The sequence below is a fragment of the Mastigoproctus giganteus genome, chromosome 11 (genome assembly GCF_048544385.1).
Source record: "Mastigoproctus giganteus isolate SK-2022 chromosome 11, ASM4854438v1, whole genome shotgun sequence".
Classification (NCBI taxonomy): Eukaryota; Metazoa; Arthropoda; class Arachnida; order Uropygi; family Thelyphonidae; genus Mastigoproctus; species Mastigoproctus giganteus.
Genome location: NC_143585.1, coordinates 59,870,302 through 59,898,240, shown reverse-complemented (window position 1 = coordinate 59,898,240; position 27,939 = coordinate 59,870,302). Strand labels below are relative to the sequence as shown.

General features: G+C 37.3%; 1 protein-coding gene across 1 annotated transcript in view; it reads right to left on the bottom strand.

Moving 5' to 3' along the window:
- LOC150078038 (methylcrotonoyl-CoA carboxylase beta chain, mitochondrial-like) overlaps nt 1–27,939 on the bottom strand; it is a 184,729-nt gene that overhangs the window by 43,389 nt on the left and 113,401 nt on the right. The window contains exon 7 of the mRNA XM_090384438.1: nt 15,250–15,445. Coding sequence (XP_090240564.1) covers nt 15,250–15,445 — 196 coding nt within the window. The remainder of the gene's footprint in view (nt 1–15,249; nt 15,446–27,939) is intronic.

The following is a 27,939-nucleotide window of genomic DNA, read 5'->3' as shown; positions in this document are numbered from 1 at the left end:
ATAGTACTCAAGATGCAGCCTAACCATGGCCTTATACAAAAGGATAATCACCTCCTTATCACTAACAGCAAAGTTTCTGTTTATCATTGACAAAACAGTGTGAACTGTCCTGACAGCATGTCTACATTGCCCAGAGAGTCTCTTTCATTCTCCACTATCCTCAATGTAGTAGCACACAGTTGATAAGCTACTCTGAGGTTACTGCTACCCATATGCAGTACCTTTTATTTGTTAATGTTAAACTTCAACTGCCATTTCTTAGCCCATTAATCCAATTTTCCTACTAGTTCTTATGACATCCATTTAGGTCTATGCCTTGAACTGTATTTCTTTGTTGATATGAAAAGCCTGGTAATATCAGTAATTACTTCCCTGAATACTTCTAATTTAGAATATTCAATTGGTAAGATCATCAGTTGGTATGATTGAACAGTATTTAAAAACTGTCTGAGACCCCTGTAGTCACCCTTGCAAAAGCATTTCTCTTTACCATTAACAGTAATTATGTCTTTAATTAGCTAGGATTCGGAACAAGAGTAGCCTTGTGCAGGCGAAGTATTTACAGCTCAGGAAAATAGAGAAGTTTTTCTGTTTTATTAACTTAAGTTGGCTTAAATTGGCATAATTAACTTATTTTCTAGAGTAACTTTATATTCCCAGTTACGATACTTAGAATTAAATTTTAATTTAATTCTAAGTATCATAAATTTTAAATTTTAACTTAGATAGAGATTTTTTAGGTTATTACTTAGTATTGGAAAAGTTATCCAATCCATGTGTTTTACAAATTTTGCAGAGCTGGCAAAGGAGAAGCTTTTTGCTATATTTAGCCGCTTTATTGGCTAATTGTTATATTAAATTATTTTCAATAAGTATCTTATAGACCTAGTCAAGATCCTTGGTTTATTCTAAATTGAGACAGCGAGATTTTGGAAGTTAATTAATACTTAAATGTCCGTAGATTTACCGTTCGTAACTTGCCACCATTATTATACAATACAATGTTATAGCCCGAACTAGATAGCGTTAGCTTAGTATAGCATATAATATTATCAATTAATCAGTAAAATTTATTAATCTTGTTGAACTTCATTGTCAATTAAATTGTACTTTTTAACTAAATACGTATAACAACTTAGATTTTACAAACGTAACATAATTAATACATAACTTGATACAGAAGTTATATAAAGAAACTCGAAGATAATACTTGATACTGAAAAAATATATATAGACATATAGTGTTACAAGTGCATTGGGATACAAGTTTACGGTTATAATTTTGTACTGTAATTGAAATTGAATCGAAATCATGACTCAGACCAGAGCAACAAAGCAAAAGGGTCAAGCAAAATGGAATGCTCTGGCTCAGGGGAGAACTGAGGGGGGGCAGTTGCCCTCTGAACCACAGCCTTTTAAAATGCACTGCTTGCTTGATGTTTGTGGAGCAATCAGGTACGGGACATGATATTGCCAAGGGGGATGTCTGTGTGTGTGTGTGTGTGTGCGTGTGCACGCATGATGTAAGGAGTGTGAGGAAATGAGGCAACAACTCAGTGTTGTTATGGAGCTATATGAGAGCTTGAAAGACAGGGTGGATGCCCTTGTAGGATCTAAATTGATGGACCCATCAAGCTCTCAGCTGCCCACATCAGAGCTTGCACTTGATCATCACACAATACAGCGGCAACACCCAAGGCAGAATGCGCTGGTCCCAAAGGAACTAGTAGTTGTTGGTGACTATCGTCAGGGAAATGGGGAACATGCTATGTAAAAAGGATAGGTGGAACAGGACCAGGGTATGTCCTGTTCCCTACTTCACCCAGGGGCAAAGGTTGATGTCGTTGCAGAGCGGATATCATCTTTTAAGGGCAAAAAAGGCGATATTGTTGTACATGTTGGCACTAATGATATTAAGAGTAGGAGAAGACCAGCAGAATTACTTAACAAGTACTGGTCACTGTTGGAAAAAAAGCCGTGAATTAGGGTATACGTGAATTTGAAAGTGTCTGCAATTCTGCCCAGACAGGATAGGAGAGAGTATATGATGAGAGCCTTGTTGATCAATTCGGCCCTGGAAAGATTGTACAGGCTCAAGGGGTAGAATTTTTTTCAGACTGATCTGTACTTGTTAACAGGAGAGACTGCTTCTACAGGGATGAGATACACTTAAATAGAAAGGGTGCAAGAATATTTCCTGATGCTATTGAGGCAGTGTTAGATGGGTCGGAAAATTGCTAGCTTGGGGGGATACAAGGACTAATAGATTAACAGTAGCCACTCGCAGAGGTGAAAGTGATTCTTGCACTGCTTCTATTGGAATGAGCAGCAGCCTGGAAAACAAAATGCAGGGTATTTCAGAGACTGCTGGGAGTCATTGCGGTACAAGTAAACACATGGTTGTGTTAGGGTAGCTAAGAATAGGAACAGGTGCATGTATACTTGCATGTACACCAATGGTAGGCATTTGGTAAATAAATTTGATGAATTTGAGGTATTGCTCAGAACATCAAAGGCAGATATTTTTGGGATATCAGAGACGTGGTGTCACACAGATCTGTAATTTGGGGAGTACAATGTATACAGGAAGGAAAGACAGGATAGGAAGGGAGGAAGGGTTATGCTTTTAGTTAAGAAACACATAAAATTCAAGGAAGTGAAGCCAGTCGATATTACTGGACAGTGCAGTGTCATTGGGAGATCAAAATTGAGAGTAGGAGTGTGCTATAGGCCTAATGACTCTGATGAGTATAATAAGAAACTGTATAGGGAAATAGAGTGGGCCAGTAAATCAGAGAGTCTTATAATGGGGGATTTTAATTTCCCAGATATTGACTGGAATTTGTGGGTTGGTCACTCACACACTAGCAAAGCTTTTGTGAATTTATTGGATGACTGTTTTCTACATCAGCATGTTCGGGAGGCAACTAGAGGGAGTAATACTCTTGATCTGATTATCAGTAGTGATTCTTCATGCATTAAGAATCTGCAGATAAAGGTACCACTAGGTGGCATTGATCACAGTATGCTGAAGTGGGATTTACTCAAAGAGGTAACTACCATCAGGGGTAAAGGGAAGAGTTTTTGCTTTCATAAAGGCGACTACGGTGGTCTGAGACAGTATTTAAATTCTATACGGTGGGACCAACTGATGATGTTACCAATAGCAAATTCAAAATGGGAAGCATTCAAAGAATTTATCTTGGAAGCTACTAGGCTTTACATACCAACTAAGAAATATTGTTCAAGGCTTAGGCCTAAATGGATGTCAGATGAACTAATGAGACATATGGCAGAGAAGAAAAATGCACATGATACATATAAATTAATGGGTGACATGGAAGCCTACAATAGATATAAGCTGGCCTGTAACCAATTCACAAAGGAGATTAGACAGATTATGAGAAATCTTTGGCAAAGGATTCAAAGAAAAACAACAAAGACTTCTTTACCCATGTAAACTCTAGAAGGAAAGGGATGAATCAGATTGGTCCACTAGATATTGATGGTTCAACTGTTGATGATCCTGCTTAGGTGGACAACAAACTAAATGAGTATTTTGCATCTACATTAACCCATTAGGAGTTATTCAGGGAGGGGAATGCCAGAGGTGACTTAGATGATTTTGGCTGTGAGCTAGATGATTTTGTAATAACTGAGAGGAAAGGATCTATCCAGTTATATCAAAGGAGGCAGCAAAAGAAGTAAGCAAACCCTTAGCCATAATTATGAGAGCTTCTTTGGACTCAGGGGAGGTACACATGGACTGGAGATGTGCAAATATGACACCAATTCACAAAGAAGGATCAAAAGGCGACACAAGTAATTATAGACCTGTTAGTTTAACTTCTGTTCCAGGAAAATTAATGGAGGCACTAGTTAAAGAAGCACTCCAGGATCATCTAGACAAGACTTCAGTTATAGCTCGGACACAGAATGGTTTTGTTAAGGGAAAGTCTTGCCTGACCAATTTTATTGGATACTATGATGTGGTCACAAAGGAACTGGATGCAGGGAATAACTTTGATATCACACATTTGGATCTTAGAAAGGCTTTTGATACTGTTGCACATGGAAGACTGCTGCACAAATTGGAGCAGTGTGGCATTGGGGGGTCGCCTCTGTAGCCAGGTGGGCAGGAGCAGCAGTGCGTAGCACACGCTTCTTGATTAGACCAGGGTTCGAGCCCATGACCACCAAATACGGAGAATGCGGAAAGGTCAGGGAATGACCACCACATATCTCCAGAGCAATATGGCCTTAGTTGCTAATGCTCCTAAAAACCAAATAACAACAACAACAGCATTGGAGGCAAATTGCTGCTATGGATAAAGGGATGGTTGAGTGGGAGAAGACAGAGAGTGGTAATCAATGGACACTGCTCATCGTGGACTAATGTTATTAGTGGAGTCCCTCAGGGTTCAGTGTTGGGTCCATTGTTGTTTTCTGTATTTATAAATGATATTGATGATGGTATGTCAATAACATTTATATTGATATACCATCATCTTGCCCAGATTAATCACCTTGGACAGGTGATTAATCTGGGCAAGAGGAAGAATCCTTTCAGCATTCAGCTTGCTCAAATCATTCAAGGCCTTATACACCTCAATCAGATCACCTCACAGGTTTGTTTGTTATTTGGAGCATTAGCAACTAAGGCCATATTGCTCTGGGATATGCGGTGGTCATTCTCTGACCTTTCCGCATTCTCCGTATTTGGTGGTGATGGGCTCGAACCCCGGTCTAATCAAGAAGCGTGTGCTATGCACTCTTGCTCCTTCCCACCTGGCTACGGAGGCGCCGGATACCTCACAGGTGTCTAATATCCAAATGCTGCAATTTGCAGAACATAATCCCATCTTGGTAACAGTAACCCTTTGCTCCATTCACCAATCTTGTTTCCCTTCTCTGTACTCGTTTGTTGTTGTTTGTTATTTGGTTTTCAGGAGCATTAGCAACTAAGGCCATATTGCTCTGGGATATGCGGTGGTCATTCTCTGACCTTTCCGCATTCTCCGTATTTGGTGGTGATGGGCTCGAACCCCGGTCTAATCAAGAAGCATGTGCTACGCACTCCTGCTCCTTCCCACCTGGCTACGGAGGCGCCGGATACCTCACAGATGCCTAATATCCAAATGCTGCAATTTGCAGAACATAATCCCATCTTGGTAACAGTAACCCTTTGCTCCATTCACCAATCTTGTTTCCCTTCTCTGTACTCGTTTGATGTTGTTTGTTATTTGGTTTTCAGGAGCATTAGCAACTAAGGCCATATTGCTCCGGGGATATGTGGTGGTCAATCCCTGACCTTTCCGCATGCTCCGTATTTGGTGGTCACAGGCTCGAACCCCGATCTAATCAAGAAGAATGTGCTACACACTGCTACTCCTGCCCACCTGGCTACGGAGGTGCCCCACTGTACTCATTCCAGGAGTTCTACATCCTTCCTAAATGAGGCCCCCAGACCTGTATACAGTACCCAAGGTGTGGCCTGACCATTGCCTTATACAAGGGGATAATCGCCTCCTTATCCCTGCTAGCAAAATTCCTATATACCATTGACAAGACCCCATGAGCTACTCTTGCAGCCTGTCTACACTGGTCAGAAAATTCCATATCTGACTGCACAATTATCCCCAGGTCTTTTTCATTCTCCACTACCCTGAGCATAGTACTGTACAGTTGGTATGTTACTCTACTGCTACCTATACGCAGTACTTTATATTTGTCAATTAAACTTCAATTTCCAGCTCTCTACCTATCTGCTTAACTTTTCTAGATCTTGTTGCAGTAGTCACTAGTATCATTTACAACCCTGCGAACCTTCGTATGGTCTGCAAACTTTGACATTAAGCCTGATATACCTTGGTCCTTTCATCCTTCCTTCATTTTGTGTTCATCAATATCATTAATAAACAGAAAAGAACAATGGTCCCAGCACCGAACCCTGGGGGACTCCACTAATAATATTAGTCCATGGAGCAGTGTCCACTGATTACCACTCTCTGTCTTCTCGCACTCAACCAGCCTTTTATCCATTGTAGCAACTTTCCCTTAATGCCATACTGCTCCAATTTGTACAGTAGTCTTCCATGTGCAACAGTATCGAAAGCTTTCCTAAAATCCAAGTATATGATATCAAAATTATTTTTTGCATCCAGTTTCTCTGTGATCACATTATAGTATCCAATCAAATTGGTCAGACAAAATTCCCCCTTAACAAACCTGTGCTGTGTCTTAACATTAACTACAGTCTTGTCTAGAAGATCCTGCAGTGCTTCTTTAACCACTGCCTCCATTAATTTCCCTAGACCAGTAGTTAAACTAACAGGTCTGTAATTACTTTTGTCACCCTTTATCTTCCTTTGTGAATTGGGGTGACATTTGCACATCTCCAGTGTATGGGGACCTTCCCTGACTCCAAGGAAGCTCTCATAATTATTGCTAATGGTTTGCTTACTTCCTTTGCTGTCTCCTTTAATATAACTGGATAGTTCCCATCCACCCCCAGGTGCCTTTCTTATGTTTAACTTCTACAATTTCTCCTCCACTTTGCTCTCAGTTATTACAAAATCGTTTAGCTCCCCGGAAGAGTTTGATAAACTTCTGGCATTCTCCTCCCTGAATAACTCCTCATATGTGAATGTAGGTGCAAAATGCTCATTCAGTCTGTCAGCTACCTGAGCAGGATCATCAACAATCAAACCACTAATACCTACCTGATCCATCCCCTAATTTCTAGCATTTACTAAGTAAAGAACTCTTTGCTTATTTTCTTTGAATCCTTTGCTAAAGATTTCTCGTAATCTGCCTTCACCTGCCTAACCTTCTTTGTGACTTGATCACAGACCAGCTTATAACTACCCTAGGCTGCTGAGCCACATGATAATTTATATACATCCCATGTATTTTTCTTCTTCGCCATGAGTCTCATTAGTTCATCTGACATCCATTTAGGCCTAAACCCTGAACAATATTTCTTAGTTGGTACGAAAAGCCTAGTAGCTTCCAATTTTAATTCTTTGAATGCTTTCCATTTAGAATTGCTGTTGGTAATGGCATCAGTTGGTCCCACTGTATAGAATGTATTCCTAGTCACCTTTACGAAAGCAAAAACCCTTCCCTTTACCGCTGATGGTAGTTACATCTTTGAATAAGTTCCATATCAGTCACCTAGTGGTTCCTTTATCTGCAGATTCGTAATGCATGAAGAATCACTACTGATAATCAGATCAAGAATATTACTCCCTCTGGTTGCCTCTCGAACATGCTGCTGTTGCAGAAAATAATCATACAATAAATTCACAAAAGCCATGCTAGTGCATGAGTGACCATTCCACAAGTTCCAGTCAATATCTGTGAAGTTAAAATCCACCATAATAATTTACTGGCCCCCTCTATTTCTCTGTACAGTTGTTCATTATACTCAGAGTCATGAGGCCTATAACACTCTCCTACTCTCAATTTTGCTTTCCCAGTGCTGAAGTCACACCAAACTGACTCGACATTGCACTACAGTGTAACATGTAAACTGGATACACAATCCAGTTGACATGGGTGGACAGATTTTCTTTTAGACTTATGTTCAACCAAATTCACAAAATTTACTCAGTCTGCAGAAGAAGAACTACAGACTAAAATACAGCACAATTAAATTTTTAAGATAAAATTCAATGAAGTGTAACTTGATGTGTTTTGAATTTCAATAAGAAAATAGTATCCTGCGATCTCAACAAAAGCAGTGAACATCCAACTTCTTACCTCTATAAACAAGTTTTTTCCTGCCTGACAAACATTAAAAGCAAAGAAAGAAACCATTTACTGTCAGTTGAGGAAGAACTGAGTATGTTTGTGAAAAATTTGGCAGAAAATTCAACATTTGTGCAAAAAAAAACAAGCCCAGATGCCATACTAAAAGTAAAATTTATACTGACCTTGGATGTAAACTTTATTTTGATTTGGTTTTTTTCATAATTGAAAAAAAAAAAAAAAAAGATTAGTTAACACAAAAAAGATACTTCAAATTTTTTTTTTTTCTTGCAACATAAGTTGATTTATATATATAGCAGCTCCAGGTAAAATTTTCATAGTTAGGAGTTCCTTAGGACATGAAAAATTATTTTAGGGGTTTCTCAATGGAATAATGGTTGAAAATCACTGATATAAATACACAAGTGTTTCCCAAATTAAGCTTGAATATTTAAGGCACTTTAAAGGGAGAAAGCCCAAATCATTAGAAACAACCAGAGTTATTTCTTAATTAATGGGAATAAATCTAACACAGATTAATGGAAATCTTTAAAAATTCCTGCATATGATTACAAAAGAGAAAAACAAACAAAAAAAAAAACCACGAAGACGAAGGCTTTGAATTTTGGTTCAAAATTAATTTAATGAATATTAGTGAGTCTTAAAACTTTTTAAAGCTAATTTCAGAATTGCCTTTGAAATGTTTCAATCAAGTATGGCTTTCTGAGAAAAATGTACTTTTTAAAACACTGGAAAATTTTGCAATCATATATATATATATATTTTTTTTTATGAAAACACAAACACGGGAGGTATTAGAACCTATAGTACTTAGTACCATGCTTGGGTTGAAAGTTGAGAAAAAGAAAGGTGATTTTGTTGACATCAGACTTGAACATCTGTAGACTGTAATTTTCAGGAAATACGTATGAAGAAAGGTTGTTCCACAAAACGGCAACTGAATGAATAAATAAGGAAGATGAAAAGTTGGTTCTGTGAGTTTGAAGTTGGATAGTAAATGGAAGTTGGCTGGTGGCGGCATGGGTTTGGACTGTTTTGAAAGAGAGAGCAGGAATTATAGAAGCCAATTCGGAAGAACAGTGCCCATGGAAGTAACTAGAAAAGGCATGCAGCAGAAACAGTATGTCTATGAGACAGAGAGTGGAGAGACTCTGTTAGAGAGGAGTCATTAATTAACCTAACTGCCCTCTTCTGAAAGTAATCTAGAAGCCTGAGAGAGGTTTTGGGGGCACCACCCCAGATGAAGGAACAATATTCCATGGTAGGGCGGAATTGTGATTTGTACAGAGTGAACAGCTGTTTGGAAGTAAAGTAATGCCGAGAGCGAAAGAGAAAACCAAGATTTATAGATGCAGAGGAAACAATATTTGTAATGTGCTTGTGCCAAGAGAGAGATTAGAAGTCAGGGTAATCCCCAAAAGAGATATATCATTTTGCCTTGAAATCAGAGTGTCACCAAAGATAAGCACAGGAGCAGAAGCTCCTTTTTTGAGATATAAGACAGGACTGAGTTTTAGAAGGATTCAAATCAACTAAGTTGTCTTTGCCCCACTGGAGAATTACCTGGAGATCGGCGTTTAAGGAATTGGTAACGGATATTCGAGAAGTTGAAGCTGATCTAGCAGGGCAAGGTTTCTCAAAATGGAAAGTGGAATGCAATGTGCTGTCATCGGCAAAACTAACAGATAGGATTTCCAGTCAATGGAAGAAGGTCATTAATATAAAAGAGGAAAAGTGTGGTGGAAAAAACTGAACCATGGGGGACACTGGCATTAGTGGAGAAGTTAGAAGACAGAGAGCTATCTACCATCACCCTCAGTGAGTGATCAGAAAGAAAACTGGATAACCAATTACAAAAAGGAGTTGGCAAACCATAAGCTTGTTTAGGAGACCTTTATGCCAAACATGATTGAAAGCCTTTGAGATGTCAAGAGCAACTGCTTGTGTTTCACTGACTTTTCCATTGAATTTGTCCATAAATGAGTAATGTTAGCTAGAATGTCACCAGTGAATCGACACTGATGGAATCCATACTAGCAATCATTGATCAGACAGGTTTCTAGGTAGTTTAAGAATTGGCGGTTAACTGATTTCTCCATTACTTTAGAAAGAGTAGAAGTAATTGCAATGGGATGATAATTGGATGGGAGAGATTTGTCATCCTTTTTAGGAACTGGCTGAATATGAGCAATTTCCAAGCAGAAGGAAAAACACCTTTGGAATAAGAAAGTGAAAAAAGGTGGCAAAGAACAGGAGTAAGTTCAGGAGCACAGGTTTTGAGAACAAGTGGAGAAATACCATCAGGACCTCAAACTTTCTTATCATCAAGATTCGTCAAAATCCTTCTAACATCCTTTTGACAGAAGACCACAGGAGGCATTGAATGGAGTGTGTTGGGAATGGTGGGAGGTGTTTTTCCAAGCTTATTAATACATGAGTTGGAATAAAAATGGGATGCTAGCAGGTCAGCTTTATCCTTGTGGCTGAAGTGACAACAGAATCATCTGGTTTTGACAGAGGTGGGAGCAGAGACGGGCAAAAGTTGCAACCAATAGATTTTGCAAGAGACCAGAATGCTCGACTACCATTAGGGCAAGAAGCAAGTTTTCTACTCCTGTTCAAAATCTAGTTTAGACTGATTAATAATTGCTTTACAATTGTTGCGAGCTTTGGTGTAGGCAGAAAATGAAACTTAAGAATTGGAAACAAACCAATTACGATATGCATTGGACAGCTCTTGGACAGCTCTTCAACAGCCTTAGCACATTTATTGGAAAACCAAGTTTATATAAAGGACGAGATTTTAAAGTGAAGTGTGGAATAAAGGATTCCATTCCTACAAGAATAATTTCACTGACACGATCTGAGCAAACGTTAACATCAGAAGTTTCGAAACAGTAATCCGACCTAGGAAAAGAAGAAAAGAAATCTCGCAGGTCATTCTATTTTGCATTCTTGTAATGCCAAAAAATACGAGGTTGGGAATAGCTATGAGATAAAGGCTCCATTGGAGAAGAGACAATCACCAAGTTGTGATCTGACGTGCCTAAAGGACCACTCACTTCGATCATGTACTTAGAAGGGTTGTTTGTGAGAAAAAGGTAAAGCGTGTTGGCTGTATGGTTAGGATTGTCCGGTATTCTTGTAGGTAAATGAACAAGCTGTGCAAGATTATTAGTAATTGCAAAAGCCTCGGCATCTTGACCAGCTGGGTCGGTGTTACTAGAAAACGGAAGCAGCTGGAGTTGGAACATTAAAATCACCAAGGAAAATTACCCCACTGTTAGGAAAGTTGGACTGGGGAAAGTCAAGTTGCAAAGAGAGGCAGTCAGAGTCAAAGTCAAGTGGTTAGTGGAGTTGGGAGAACAGTAGAGACAACAGATGAATTTGACAGAATGAGATAAAGAGATTTTAAGCCAGAGAAGATTGAAAAGAGGAGATTCCAAATTACCACGTCTCTGACAGGGAATATATATATATTTACATCAAGCATTATTCCTTTTTTCATTCAGTGATTAATTGTGTCATTGCTGTGGTGTTGTTATTATTACTATTAGTAGTACTGTCAAATGACACAAGGAAGCAAGCTTATACAGCATCGGCCAAAAAAAGCAGCACTTATCTATTTCAATTGTCCATCCCCTCTAATAATATATCTAATTCTTAAATTTATTTAAACTATCCATTTCCACAACACCTGGCAGTAGTTTGTCCCCTGGCTGAAAGCAATATGTCCAGCAACCATCCTTTTTCAATTTAAGTTTATGTTTCCTTGTATGCATTGTCTGAGAATTAGTTTGAACAGCATCAACATTCAGTCAGTACAATCCATTTAAAATCTTAAACACTTCAATCATTTTCCTAACTCTTCAAGTGCCAAGTTTTCAAATGGTACAATTTGCAGAAATTAAATCTTTTGTGGTAAGAGTAGCCCTTTGTGTTCTTGACTAATCGGGTTTCTCTTCTCTGCACCTAAATCAAGAGATCTATATCTTCCTTAAAATGAGGCTTCTAGACCTGTATGCAGTACAGTAACCTAATCATTGCCTTACAAAATGGGTTATGATCAGCCAACACTAACTGATATTTTTTTTTTTTTTTTTGATTTGGTAGTTGTTGGCGCATCGGCTTCTGTGGCCATATTGCACCTCCCAAGGTTTTTGCAGTACTTTGATCCAAGCCCGAGGCGGGAATCGAACCCGCGACCTTTGGGTTGCCGGGCAGGTACTTTACCCACTCGGCTAGCCCGGTCGGCTCTAACTGATATATTATATTAGAATGATATTATAATTTAATGCCATGGTATATTTTATTATATCATTTAGCACAATTTGGATTTGTGCATTTAATTTTTTAAGTGCAATAATTAAGTTATATTATTATTTTTTGCTATTTTATCATAAACTGGTAAGCTGCTACTGTTTGTTTAAAGCTCTTTTGTTTTTCACAAATTGTCAACAATTCTGACAACTTCTACTGTGTGGGGAGGGAAGTTCACACTGAAGAATCAAGTGATATAAATCTTTAAAAAAATAATAAAAATAAAAAACACTGTACCTCAAATTTTGATAGTAAAATAAAGGTAAGCAAGATCAAAAATAATTTCCCTCGTATCCCAAAAATACCAACCTTTCTCTTCTGGTCTGAGCATCTATTTTTCTCTGTGCATAAATATTCATTTACTTCTTGTGATGTTTCTTGTACAACTGTTCAAGCTATAAAAGTTGTAATCTGTCTTAGAGTGGAATACTGCTCCCACATTTGGGAAGGTATTCCACCTGCAAACCTTTTTAAAATCTGAGACTCTATTCAAAAGAAAACAATTAAGTCAATTAATGACTTCCTTCTCATAATTTCCCTCCACTCTCTATTAGACACTTTGTTCCATATCCACCATATGCCATTTCTATAAATATTTCCATGGTCACTGTTTTTATTAGCATTAGCATAGGCATAAAATGCAAGAAAGCAAGCTTATGCAGCATCAGCCAAAAAAAAACCCCAAAAAGAAATGCCCCCATCTCACCCCTCCATTCGTTCCAAATGCCTGTCCAGCTCAGCCTTAAATTTATTTAGGCTATTAGCTTCCACAACAAAAGATGGAAGCCTGTTCCACAAATCAACTACTCGGTGGCTAAAGGCAAATTTCTGCACATCTATTCTACAACTATCTTTCCTCAATTTGAAACTGTGCTCCCTCAGGTTCTTAGTCTAAGCAAGACGAAGAATCCCATCAGCATTCAGCTTGATCAACCCATTCAAGACCTTATACACCTCAATCAGATCACCTCGCAGGTGCCTAGTCTCCAGGCGCTGCAATTTTCAGAACTTAAGCCTTTCTTGGTAAGAGCATCCCTTTGTTCCCATCACCAATCTTGTGGCCCTTTTTTGTACTCGTTCCAGCAACTCCACGTCCTTCCTAAAATGAGGCCTCCAGACCTGTACACAGTACTCTAGGTGCAGCCTGACCATTGCCTTGTATAATGAGATAATTACCTCTCTGTCCCTGCTAGCAAAATTCCTATATAACATTGACAAGACTCCATGACCTGCCCTGCTCAGTGAACTTCATATTTGACTGCACAATTACCCACAGGTCTTTTTCAATTTCCACTTCCCTGAGTGTAGTACCACAGAGTTGTAACGTTTCTCTTCGGTTATTGCTACCCATATGCAGTACTTTGCATATGTCAATGTTAAACTTCAGTTGCCACTTCTCAGCCCATTTTCCTAACTTATCCAGATCCAGTTGGAGTAGCATATTGTCTTTACTGTTGATAACAACCCTGCCAACCTTTGTATCATCTGCAAACTTGGACATTAATTTGATATACCTTCATCAATATCATTGATAAATATAAAAAAACAATGATGGGCCCAACACCAAACCCTGGGGAACTCCACTAACAACATTTTCCACGAAGAATGTAACCAGAGAATCACAAATAATAACTAAACTTCTAATTCTTAATAACAGTTCTACTCCAATTCACCAATTATGCAGCAATAATACTACCATGTTACCAAGTTTGAATTATATGTATTAGGCTATACCGTTACACTTGAAAGCTATAAGTTAATTATAACATAACAAAATTATAACAAAAATTTTGTTAAAATATAACAAAAAAGTCCAAGTAACACCAACCTAAGTGATTAGAACTGTAGCCCTACCTATTTACCACAATTAAAAAATTTGAATTCCCCTACCACTCACTCTATAATTATAACACTGGCGACAAGCTTCAAAGGATACAACGGTTCTATGTATATTAAGTAGTAACCTACAAATTCTCTAGCTAAAAAAAAAATAAAATAACACGAATGATTAGGACTATAAAGCTACTTATAGACTATTATTTATTATGGCAATTAGATCAATAAAACAACAAAATTTTTCAAAAATTTATCCACTTCTTGGAGCTGAAAATTCTTGACTAGCACATGGACATATCTCATCCCCAGTTCTTCCCAAATAATATTATTTTAACCTAATACAAGCAGAAAAGAGGTAAGTTCTGTAAAATAAGGCATTCCAATTCTTCTTTCTTGTCAGTTCTGAATTTTCTTAAGAGAAATATTGGACCTTTAAGTTATCAGTCATACAAGTTGTGTTTTTTTTTGGGATTAAGAAATATAAATGCAGTATAATTTGTGTAAATCAGTTGTTTGTCAAGAAATTTCACTTACGTTTGGCACTTGCCAAACGTAAACTCTCCCTGACGTTGGAAAAAAGTTTGAATGGTGATTCATCTGAAAATATAACGTTTCTCAAGTGTCCAGTTTTTGCACTCCTTACAACATTGCTTCCTCTTTCTAGCATTACCATCAGTAACGAGTGGCTTGGCAACAACAGCTCTGCCAGAAAGTTCAGCTTTATAAAGTTCTTGACAAACTGTTTTGCTAGAAAATGGACTGCTGACACTTACATTAAGTTCTGCAGTAATTTTTTTAGGCAGTAGTTATAGGTTTTTGGGCTACAATCCTTTTCAGTGTCCAGCAGTTGTTTTCAGTCAGCTTTGATTTTCTGCCACAGTTCATCCTATCAGATTTTCTTTTCCCATACTTTATGAATGTAGACATCACTTTTGCTCTAGATACATTAAACAAATCAGCAGTTTTAGTTACTGATGTTCCTATTAAACATGCACCAACAATTTGACCGCTTTGGAATTCAGGAAGGTCAACTTTTTTTATATTAACTTTACCTATATTATCTTTTTTATATCAGCACTATTAAAAAAAAAACCTACTATTTTTGTATCAGTGTTTCCATTATTTTTTCGGCCCTATATAAATTCCTGTTATAAAATATTGACAGAACAGCTTTTAGTGAAAGAATTTTTTTCTTAGGCCAGAAGAATTTATATAAGCTCATCTAGAAAACTGGCAAAATTAGTAAATTTGAAAATTAAAAAAACAAAGAAAAACAAAAAAATGTATAAACCTTTATAACAATTAAAATTTCTAACCAACCTTATACATATCACTTTTAGTAATACTATTTTGTGCACTAATCCCTGCTAGATCAGATTCTGGATAGAGAGGATCAAGATTTATTTCTTCCATTTTTTCTTTATAATCATTCAGATTAAATGTCAAAATTGATTCCCGACACATCATTAATGCTTCTTTTTCATTTTCAGCAAAATAGTCTGTACATCCACTTATCCTAAAATAATAATAATAATAATTAATTTACAAAACAAAATTTCAGCATATATGTTATTTAAATAATAGCAATTTGAAAGTAAGTGAAAAATATCATAATTTAAACTGAGTAACATGTTTTTTGTACTAATTTTCTTTTCTTTCCCCCCCACATTTTTCTAATAATATAATTATATATATAAAGTAAAAATAAACAGCAAAAGAATAAAGCAGTTTTACATATTTTGCATACTAGACGAATGTGTTTAAAAATGTGGTCTACAGACTGATCAAAATCTAAAGGTTTTTTTTTATCTAATAAAAAATTTCTCAAATCCATTTTATTTCTTCTAAAGTGGTTGTCCAAAATATCCAATGATGACCAAAAGTGAATTTTGACAATAAATTTTACAAAAGATCAATAACAAATTTTATCAAAATCTATCCAGTCAAAGTAGCACTGTGATATACATAGACAGAGGTATTTATAGAGATACAGATAGGATTACCCTTATTCAGGCCATTTATAATGGTCTGAATAAGGGTATTTAAAAAAACCCTTCAAATGGCCAACTTATGCCACCACAACAAGACTGCAGGACAAATGGGAGCAGTGTGGAGATTGGCCCAAGTTACTGGAATGGTATTAATGTAAATATTCTATTAGTACATTTGTCAATGTTAAACTTTAGTTGCCACCTCTCAGCCCATCTGTTCAATTTCTCTAGATCCTGTTGCAATAGCGTACTATCATTAGTGTCATTAACAACTCTGCCAACCCACGTTTCGTCTGCTAACTTGGACATTAAGTCTGATATACCTTCATCAATATCATTAATAAATACAGAAAGCAACAAAGGGCCCAACACCGAATCCTGAGGACGGCCCAACACCGAATCCTGAGGACTCCACTAATAACATTAGTCCACAAAGAGCAGTGTCCATTGATTACCACTCTCTGTCTTCTCACACTCAACCACTCATTTATTCATAGCAGCAATTTGCCCTTAATGCCATACTGCTCCAATTTGTACAGTAGTCTTCTATGTGCAACAGTATCGAAAGCTTTCATAAAATCCAAGTATATGATATCAAAATTATTTTTTGCATCCAGTTCCTTTGTGACCACATCATGGTATTCAATTGATTGGTCAAACAAGACTTCCCCTTAACAAACCCATGCTGTGTCTGAACTATAACTGCAGTTTTGTCTAGATGATCCTGCAGTGCTTGTTTAACCAGTGCCTCCATTAATTTCCCCAGAACAGAAGTTAAACTAACAACATCAGCCAAAAAAATGAGTTACAATAAGGATGCCATCAACATTTAATCTACTCCATCCATTCACAGCCTTAATTGTCTCAATAAGATCCCCTCACAGATGCCTAGTTCCAAACACTACAGTTTCCCAAACTGAATTTATGTTGGTAAGAGTACCTTTTTGATACCCTCACTGATCTTGCTTTTTCCTACATCCATTCCAACAGGTCCACATCCTTCCCAAAATGATGTTATTACACATGGCTGGACAGACATTAGATATGCTAACATACCTAACTAGCCAGTATCCAATGTTTCTTCTTCATTTATTCCCTCTATTTTAGTTATCTTGACCAACTTTCCTTCCTGTATATTTTCTGAAAATTACAACCAACACAAATTCATGTCAAAAATTTTTAAAAAAATTTCTCAAACTCATCCATGGTACTATAGCATACTACAAAATCTTAGAAATCAGAATTAACAGAACTTTTAATACTGATCCTTCTTTCATTTCAGCCGGAATGGCATTCCAAAATGTTTCTTCCAAATCAATAATCTGTTCACATTCTGCAATGAGAAAATTACATATTTTCCCATTGCATAATGTGTCATGAAATTAATAAATTGCACTTTACAGTTATTTGCTTCTTTTATATATTTTAAACATATCCATTTTGCTCAATTATGTAATATTGGGTATTTTGGTTATAGGAAAGAACATTTGTTCATAAGAGTTAAAAAAACAAAGCAGCACATAAATATATAGAATGTAAAAATTATCAAAACAATTAATTATTTCTACTCACAAAAACAAACACTGGAATGAAAAAGAAAAATATTCATTAACCATCTAGTGAGCATGTTGGCAGAAAAAGTCTACCAAAAAAATTTAACTAAAAATTAAAATAGCTATTAGAATTACCATAAAAAAAATCAGATTTCATATATACTTTGGGGGAAATTCACTGTGTAGCAAATTTGTGGGATAGCAATAAATGTTAACTAAAGGAATAATAAACAATCTGTAGTTTAGAAAACAGGCCTTGTGCGTCGGGTTGCATTATATCATCAAAGTTTCTTGCGACGACCGACTCGCCGCAAGAAACTTTGATGATATAATCTGTAGTTTCAATGTTGTGTTTATCAGTACTGAAAATTTACAGTTCTCAGTGTAATTACAGTTTACAATGTAATAATTAATTTACAGTAATAATTTACAGGAATTACTTTCCTGTCATATTCCATATGATATGAAATTAGAAAAACAAAGCATCAGTAATTGCCTTGTGTGACCTGTAAAAAGATGCGATGCAGGTAAATTGTCAAGGCTTTTTTTGGTTGTTTCTTTCCTGGATTAATAATAGACTATTTTTTTCTTTATACTTCAAGTTGGCCAGATTTCACAACTACAATGATTTGAAAGAATAAAAATTTCACAATAGTTTTTGATATCACAAGAAGTCGGCTCTGTAGTTTCCTCTGTTCTAAATATTTACAAGGCAATCATTATTATTTCTTGGGTTTGAGTACTTAAAGTATGCCCCCCTCCTCTCATTTTCAAAAGAATCCACATTTTTCTGCCATTACCAAACAACCAAACAGCTTCAATTTGTTTATTTATGTGAATATCTCATAAAGATTGGCAGCATTTTTGAATAAATCAGCTTCTTTATTTAGAAATTCTTTCATGGACTCAACTGTTTTATTTTTATAGCATGTTTTTATTGTGGGAGTGTATTGGTGTCTGAAAGATGATTTTGTTTATGAATGAACTTGAATTTAGACTAAAATTGTTGGAACATATAGAGTTAAAAATCAGTTCAGTAATTTGAATAGTAACATTCAGTGTTTGACTGGCACTTTATACAGTGTAAAACACCCAATTTTCTTTTTAGTATTTGTGCATCTGATTCATTTAATGCTTAAAACTATTTATCTACAAGAATTGAAATAGTTTTAAGCATTAACTCAACCTTTATTGATTACCTTAATCTGATTCAGCTGCAAAAGCTCTCAGTTTCAATTTTAAAATAGAGAGCATCTAAGACTGGAAGTTTACATTTAAGCTCAGCATAAAAGAAAGCTTATAGTGATCAAAGTACAATTGAAAGGCATTTCATGTCTTGTCACTGCAAGCACTACAAAATTTGAAGGAAGAAGCAACCAAAAAGTTTATCATTATGCTGCAAGGACATCATGCCAATGGATACAATAAGTGGCCAAGGATTTTTAGAATATCCCCAAAACAAAAATAGAATCATTACATGAGAATTTAAAAAGTAAATGATTTTTTGGCACATCTGATGGCACAATTTCCTCATAACTTGTGAAATCTTGCAAAAGTCAATTTCAAAAACCTAATCAGTTACTGCCAGTTTTCCTGATGAGTAAAACTGGCAGTAATACAAAAATAATTAAAAGGCAAGCCTCTGAAATGGGTTTTAATCAGAATATCCTCTTTAAATTAATTTTCATTGCTGACCACTATGGGTGTCCTTCAGTCATATATATCAGACTGATCCACAGTTGCTATTTGATCAATGCAACAAATTCAAAAAAAAAAAAAAAAAAAAAATATATATATATATATACAGAACTAAACCTGCCTCACAACAGTTTATTAACGTTCCAAGTAACAGATTTGGTTATATATCTATAATTGTCTAATCTCATATGTAATCTGAAAATCACAATCTGTAAAGGTGTGGAAATGCAAGAGTACAGCAGAATGAACAGGAACAAATATTGACACGCATTTATCTGATAATATTGGTCAAAGTAACTCTTGCACATATCTCAAGAGTTCTTATCTGTTTCCCCAACTGGACATATCTAGATGTTCTGGGGGCAGAAACATTTCAAGTGAGTGGGTAGCTAATACCAGGGAAGAGAGCCTAAAAAACTTCAAGGGTTGTGTTAGGGTTGTTAAATATACAAGAAGAGTAAGTCTTAATTGTTTATATAGTAATGTTGTACGTGTCGTCAATAAAATGAGCGAATTCGAACTGTTGGTTAAAACAAGTAACGCGGACATAATAGGGCTTACGGAAATGTGGTGCCACCCAGAAATAGGGGATGATAAGTTACAGTATGGCTTGTATAATATAAGATAGAAGGGGTGGTGGGGTAATGATTCTTATCAGAAACAGCCTGTGTGCGACGATAGCTTTCCCAGATTCAGAAGATTCATGTGTTAATATAGAATCTGTATGGTGTGAGATAGTGGAAATAAAGGTATAATGTGAGTAGGAGTAATCTATGGACCAGGTGATTGTGAAGATTGTGACGAAAGCCTCTACATGCAGATGGAATGGGCAAGTAAGCATTAATGTCTTCTTATGGGTGATTTCAATTTGCCTCTAATTTATTGGAGAAAATGGGAAGGAAACTCGACATGGGGAACAAAATTTTTAAATCAACTAGATGACTGTTATTTGTATCAACATGTCAGGGAAAGTACTAGAGAAAAGAATATCCTAGACCTCATCATCACCCATGAATCAGATGACATAACAGGGCTGACAGTAGAGGAACCAGTAGCAGAAAGTGATCACGGAGTTCTACGGTGGATGATGAAGAGAGAGGTAGCAGTAGTAAAAGGCAAAGGAATGGGTTATAATTTCAGAAAAGGAAATTACGAGGCCTTAAAGTACTACATGGCCTCTATTAACTGGGTAGATATCGCACAGACAACAAATACAATTGAACTGTGGTATGCTTTTAAAACATTAATCACAGATGCCTTGAATGTGTATTTACCATTAAAAAAAAATACTCCACGAGGAGGGTTCCAAGTTGGATGAATAGTGAAGTTGCCACATTACTTGAGCAGAAAAAGGTGGCATGGAAAAGTAGTAGGGAAAATCATGAGGCAATGATCAAGGGTAGAATTCAGGATCATTTGGATAGAACTGAGCACAGAGGGGGGGGGGTAAGGAATTCTTCACATATATAAATGCTAAGAAGAGCAGGACAAACCAGACTGGACCTTTATGTAAGGGAAAGGGGATAGTATTAAATATACCAGCTGCCGTGCCATTGCAGATGAACTCAAGTTATTTTGCATTGATATTTACAGAAGAAAAACCCTTTGTGGCATTGGGAAATTGTGGGAGCGAAGTTGAAAAATATGTAATTAATGATATTGAAATTTTGCAAGATTATTTAATGAAAAAACTTTTGAGCCTACAGGCAAGTAAAGCTTCTGGAGTTGATGGAATGTACCCTATAATCTTAAGGGAGGCGGCAAGTGAGTGCATTGAACCATTGAGGCTAATTATGCAAGCATTACCACACTCTGGGGAGATTCCGTTGGATTGGAAAAGTGCCAATGTATCTCCCATATGTAAGGGTGATTCTAAGAGTGAAGCAGGAAATTATCGACCTGTCAGTCTGACTGACTTCAGTGGTAGGGAAAATCATGGAGGCATTCGAGGCTAGTACGGGCAAGACGTGTTCAAAGCCGCTAAGTGGATTTTTCTTATTTATTGATTTAAAATTATTGTTTTTCTAAAACTTTTGATTTAAATTTAGTAGTATAGCATTATTCTGTGATATTTCTGATTAATCTGGTGTATTTATTCTTTACTCGGCCTTGTAATTGCATAAAAGTATCGGTAAGGGTATCAAATCCACGTGTTACAAGTTACAACTCCGCTGAACGAGAAGTTTTTTTAGCCAAATTTAGCCGCTTATTGAATATCTTTTACATCAAATTATTTTTTGTAAGTAGCTTATAGACCTAGTAAGGATCGTTGGTTTATTCTGAATTGGGACAGCGAGATTTGAAAGTTACTTAATACTTAAGTGTCCATAGATTACCGTTCGTAACTTCCACCTTTGTCTTTGTCATACGATCGTTATATATCGAACCTAGATAGCGTTAGTATAGTATACGTTATAATATTTTCAGCGATCAGTAAAATCTATTAAACTTGTTCAACTTCGTTGGCATTTAAATTGCACTTTTAACTAAATACATATACCGACTTAGATTACAAACGTAACATAATTAATTAATACATAACTGATACGGAAGTTATATAAAGGGAACTCAGAGATAATTAATACTTGACGCTAAAAATATATATCCCGTTATAGCTGTGTTGGGAGATAAGTTAGGGTTATAAACTGAAATTGAAATTTTATTTAAATTAAAAGTAATCATGACTCAGACCAGAGCAGCAAAACAAAAGGCTCAAGCTAATGGTAGTGCTGTGGCTCAGAGGAGAACTGAGGGGGGCAGTTGCCTTCTGAGTCACAGCCTTCTAAAATGCACAGCTTGCATGATGTTTGTGGAGCATTCAGGTACGGGACATGATATTGCCATGGGGGATGTCTTTGTGTGTGCACGATGCAAGGAGTGTATCGAAATCAGGCAACAACTCAGCGTTCTTATGGGCCTACATGAGAGCTTGAAGGACAGGGTGGATGCCCTCGAAGGAACTAAATTGAGGGGCCCATCAAGCTCTCAGCTGCCCACATCAACGCCAGAGCTTGCACTTGGTCATCATGAAACACAGTGGCAACCCCCAAGGCAGAATCCGCTGGTCCCAAAGGAACTAGTAGTTGTTGGTGACTCTATTGTCAGGGAAACGGGGAACATGCTTTGTAAAAAGGATAGGTGGAACAGGACCAGGGTATGTCTGCCAGGGGCAAAGGTTGATGACGTTGTAGAGCAGATATCATCTTTTAAGGGCACAAAAGGTGATATAGTTGTACACGTGGGCACTAACGATATCAAGAGTAGGAGACCGGCAGAATTGCTTAACAAGTACAGGTCACTGTTGAAAAAAAGCTGTGAAATGGGGTTGAATTTGAAAGTGTCTGCAATTCTGCCCAGACACGATAGGAGGGAGTATATGATGAGAGCCTTGTCGATCAATTCAGCCCTGGAAAGATTGTGCAAGGCTCAAGGGGTAGAATTTTTTTCAGCCTGGACTGTACTTGTTAACAGGAGGGACTGCTTCTACAGGGATGGGATACACTTAAATAGAAAGGGTGCAAGAATATTTGCTGATGCTATTGAGGCAGTGTTAGGTGGGTTTGAAAACTGCTAGCTTGGGGGGATACAAAGACAAACAGATTAACAGTAGCCACTGGCAGAGGTGAAAGAGATTCTTGCACTGCTTCTATTGGAATGAGCAGACGCCTGAAAAACAAGATTCAGGATATTTCAGACACTGCTGGGAGTCATTGCGGTACAAGTAAACACATGGGTTGTGTTTGGGTAGCTAAGAATAGAAATAAGTGCATGTATACTTGCGTGTACACCAATGCTAGGAGTTTAGTAAATAAATTTGATGAATTTGAGGTATTGCTCAAAACATCAAAGGCAGATATTGTTGGGATATCAGAGACTTAGTGTCACACAGATATAAGGAATGCAGAACTGGAATTTGGGGAGTACAACGTCTACAGAAAAGATAGACTGGATAGGAAGGGAGGAGGGGTTATGCTATTAGTTAAGAAATACATAAAATCCAAGGAAGTGAAGCCAGTGGACATCGCTGGACAGTGCAGTGTCGAGTCAGTTTGGTGTGACATAAGCATTGGGAGATCAAAACTGAGAGTAGGAGTGTGCTATAGGCCTAATGACTCTGATGAGTATAATAAGAAACTGTACAGGGAAATAGAGTGGGCCAGTAAATCAGAGAGTCTTATAATGGGAGATTTTAATTTCTCAGATATTGACTGGAATTTGTGGGCTGGTCACTCACACACTAGCAAGGCTTTTGTGGATTTATTGGATGATTGTTTTACTCAAATTACTCAAAGAGGTAACTACCATTAGGGGTAAAGGGAAGGGTTATTGCTTTCGTAAAGGCGACTACGATGGACTGAGACAGTATTTAAATTCTATACAGTGGGACCAACTGATGATGTTACCAACAGTAAATGCAAAATGGGAAGCATTCAAAGAACTTATCTTGGAAGCTACTAGACTTTACATACCAACTAAGAAATATTGTTCAAGGTTTAGGCCTAAATGGATGTCAGATGAACTGATGAGGCATATGGCAGAGAAGAAACATGCATGGGATACATACATATTAACACATGACACAGAAGCCTATGATAGATACAAGTTGATCTGTAACCAAGTTACAAAGGAGGTTAGGCAGGTGAAGGCAGATTACGAGAAATCTTTGGCAAGGGATGCAAAGAAAAACAGCAAAGAGTTCTTTACTTATGTAAACTCTAGAAGGAAGGGGATGAATCAGATTGGTCCACTTGATATCGATGGGTCAACTGTTGATGATCCTGCTCAGGTAGCTAACAAACTAAATGAATATTTTGCATCGACATTCACACATGAAGAGTTATTTAGCGAGGGGAAAGCCAGAGGTGTATTCAACTCTAGCAGTAAGCTAGAGAATCTTGTAATAACTGAGAGTAAAGTGGAGGAGAAATTGTTGAAGATAAACACAAGAAAGGCACCTGGGGTGGATGGGATCTATCCAGTTATTTTAAAGGAGGCAGCAAAGGAAGTAAGCAAACCCTTAGCCATAATAATGAGAGCTTCCTTGGACTCAGGGGAGGTACCTATAAACTGGAGATGTGCAAATGTGACCCCAATTCACAAATTAGGATCAAAAGCTGACACAAGCAATTATAGACCTGTGAGTTTAACTTCTGTTCCAGGGAAATTAATGGAGGCACTAGTTAAAGAAGCACTGCAGGATCATTTAGACAAGACTTCAGTTATAGCTCGGACACAGCATGGTTTTGTTAAGGGGAAGTCTTGCCTGACCAATTTGATTGGATACTATGATGCAGTCAGAAAGGAACTGGATGCAGGGAATAACTTTGATATTATATACTTGGATCTTAGAAAGGCTTTTGATACTGTTGCACATGGAAGACTGCTGCACAAATTGGAGCAGTGTAACATTGGAGGCAAATTGCTGCTGTGGGTAAAGGGGTGGCTGAGGTGGAGAAGACAGAGAGTGGTAATCAATGGACACTGCTCGTCGTGGACTAATGTTATTAGTGGAGTTCCTCAGGGCTCAGTGTTGGGTCCATTATTGTTTTCTGTATTCATAAATGATATTGATGATGGTATATCAAGCTTAATGTCGAAGTTTGCAGACGATACAAAGGTAGGCAGGGTTGTCAAGGACACTACTGACACTATGCTGCTGCAACAGGATCTGGAAAGGTTGAGCAGATGGGCTGAGAGGTGGCAAATGAAGTTTAACATTGACAAATGTAAAGTACTACACATGGGAAAAAGCAACCCCAGAGCAACGTATCAACTCTGTGGTATTACACTGACAGTGGTAGAGAATGAAAGGGACCTGGGGGTGGTTGTGCAGGCAGATATGAAGTTCTCTGAGCAGTGCAGACGGGCTGCAAGAGCAGCTCATGGTGTATTGTTAATGATATATAGGAATTTTTCTAGCAGGGATAAGGAGGTGATTATTCCCTTGTATAAGGCAATGGTCAGGCCACACCTAGAGTACTGTATACAGGCCTGGAGGCCCCATTTCAAGAAGGATGTAGAGCTGCTGGAACGAGTATAGAGAAGGGCAACAAGATTAGTGAATGGAACAAAGGGTTGCTCTTACGAAGAAAGGCTTAAGATTTGCAAATTACAGTGTCTGGAGACTAGGCACCAGCGAGGTGATCTGATAGAGGAGTATAAAGCATTGAATGGTTTGAGCATGCTCAATGCTGATGGGATTCTTCCTCTCGCTCAGAATAATCACCTGAGAGGGCATAAATTCAAATTGAGGAAATACAGATGTAGGATAGACGTGCGGAAATTTGCCTTTAGCCAGCGAGTGGTTGGTTGGTGGAACAGACTTCCATCCCTTGTCGTGGAAGTTGATAGCCTAAATAAGTTTAAGGCTCAGCTGGACAGGTATTTTGAACGAACAGAGGGGTGAAGTGGGAGTTGTTTTTTTTTTTTTTTTTTTGACTGATGCTGCATAAGCTTGCTTTCTTGCATCAAATGCCTCTACTAATGCTAATGCTAATGCTAATGCAATGGTCAAGAGTGGAATTCAGGATCATTTGGATCGAATTGAAATTCTCAAGGATACTCAGCACGGTTTTGTAAAGAGAAAATCATGTTTAACAAATCTGGTTCGCTATTTTGAAAGGGTCACTCATGAGCTGCATTTAGGGAATAATTTCGACATTGTTTATTTAGATTTCAGCAAAGCTTTTGACTCCCCACATGAGCAGTTGCTTTATAAGCTGGAACAGGTTGGAATCACTGGGAAAATCCTTAGATGGATATCAGGATGGCTTTAGGGCAGGAGGCAGAGGGTTGTGATAAATGGCTATTCCTCAGATTGCATTGATGTAAGAAGTGAGGGTTCCCCAAGGATCAGTATTAGGACCACTGTTGTTTTTAATTTTTCATAAACGACATTGATGAAGGGATAGAGGGCGTGATGTCTAAATTTGCAGATGATGTTAAAATTGGTAGAGTAGTTAATGATCACTGTCAAGCTGAGCTTCTTCAGAGAGACCTAGATAGACTTCAGGAATGGTCAGAAAAATGGCAGCTATGCTTTAATCCAACAAAGTGTAAGGTTTACACCTGGAAAACAGTAATCCCAAAATAACTTATTCACATGGTGGAGTTCAACTAAACCCAGTACTGAAGGAAAGGGACTTGGGTGTTATGATATGGTCAGACATAAAATTCTCGGAGCATTCTAAACAGGTTGCAAGGAAGGCCCATGGTGTCCTATCGATGATCTATCGAACTTTTGCAAGTAGAGATAGGGATGAGATAATCCCATTATATAAGACTTTTGTTAGACCCCACTTGGAATACTGTGTTCAAGTATGGAGACAGCACCGAAAGAAAGACATCAAGCTTCTTGAAAGGGTGCAAAGATGGGTAACTTGCCTGGTGAGATTGTCAAAAGGGCATCTTTATGAAGAAAGACTTCGAATATGTGGGCTGCAGAGTTTGGAAACTAGACACCTTAGAGGAGATTTGATTGAAGTGTTTAAGGCTCTGAGAGGCATCAGTAAAATGAATGAAGACAACATTTTCAAGATTACAAATGATGCTAGAACTAGGGGACATAAATTCAAGTTAGGGGACGGGAATGTTTAGATTGGACTGCAGGAAGTTTTATTTTAGCCAGCGAGTTATAAATTACTGGAATAAGTTGACTACGTGGGTGGTAGGGGCCGACAGTTTGGGGAAATTCAAAGGTCATCTGGATAGTACCTTCGGGTGAGGGAAACGCATAGGATGATAGTTTTAATTTCCTTTTCTTGTATTAATTATTAGTTTTTATTATTATTGTTTTATTCTTTTTTTTAATACTAATACTACTAATACTAAATCTGTTGATACCAATTATGAAGATACTGAAAACATTTCAGTGGAACAATAAGAAAATAGAATCACTCACATTCATCATGAGACACTACAGATGCTTTCAAGTTTTCTGAAACCATTCAAAGAATCTTCATTACAACTCAAGGATGATATGAACCCAACATTTCATAACATCAAGAGTGATACAAACCCAACATTTCATTACAACTCAAGGGAGATATGAATCTATAATATGACAAAAAAAAAAAAATCACCTCAGTGTGATGGTTTCTGGCTCATTTGATCTTCCTGAATTAAAAACAAAAAGCACACCCACATGATTTTGGGCAAGAAATTCGCTGTATACAAATTTCATATGATCCCTTCATTTTTTTGACAAAACTTGTTGGTAAAGGCTGATTATACCCCAAGAACAAGCAGAAACAATTATCAACGATGTGTGTTCAATGGAGGATTTGCAATCTCCATTTCCATCTACAATCTGTCAAGTCTCACTTACTTTTTCTAATGGAATCCCAATTACTGGTTACCACAACTACCACTCATCTGTCCTAATTACTCCATGACCACTTTAAAGACAGTACTTCTACTGTGTCTATTCTGACATTCCTTGTCAAAGACTCCCTAATCTGGAATATCCACATTTTTATCTACTTTGACTTAAAAGCTCTTTTCTACAATCTGTCAAATTCATTTTGATGTATTATTCCTTCAACTGTGATGTTTACAACTTCAACTAGAAACAATTTTTCAGCATCAAAATCTCTACCAGTTGGTAGAGGGATTGTTAAAATTTCTGTATATCATTAACAGAACCCAATGAGCTATCCTAGTAGCCTATCTGCATTGTTCAGAGAACTTCATGTCAGACTGTACAGTTACCTCTAGATGTTTTTTTCATTCTACACCTTGAGTGTAGTACCACCCAAATAATATGTTAT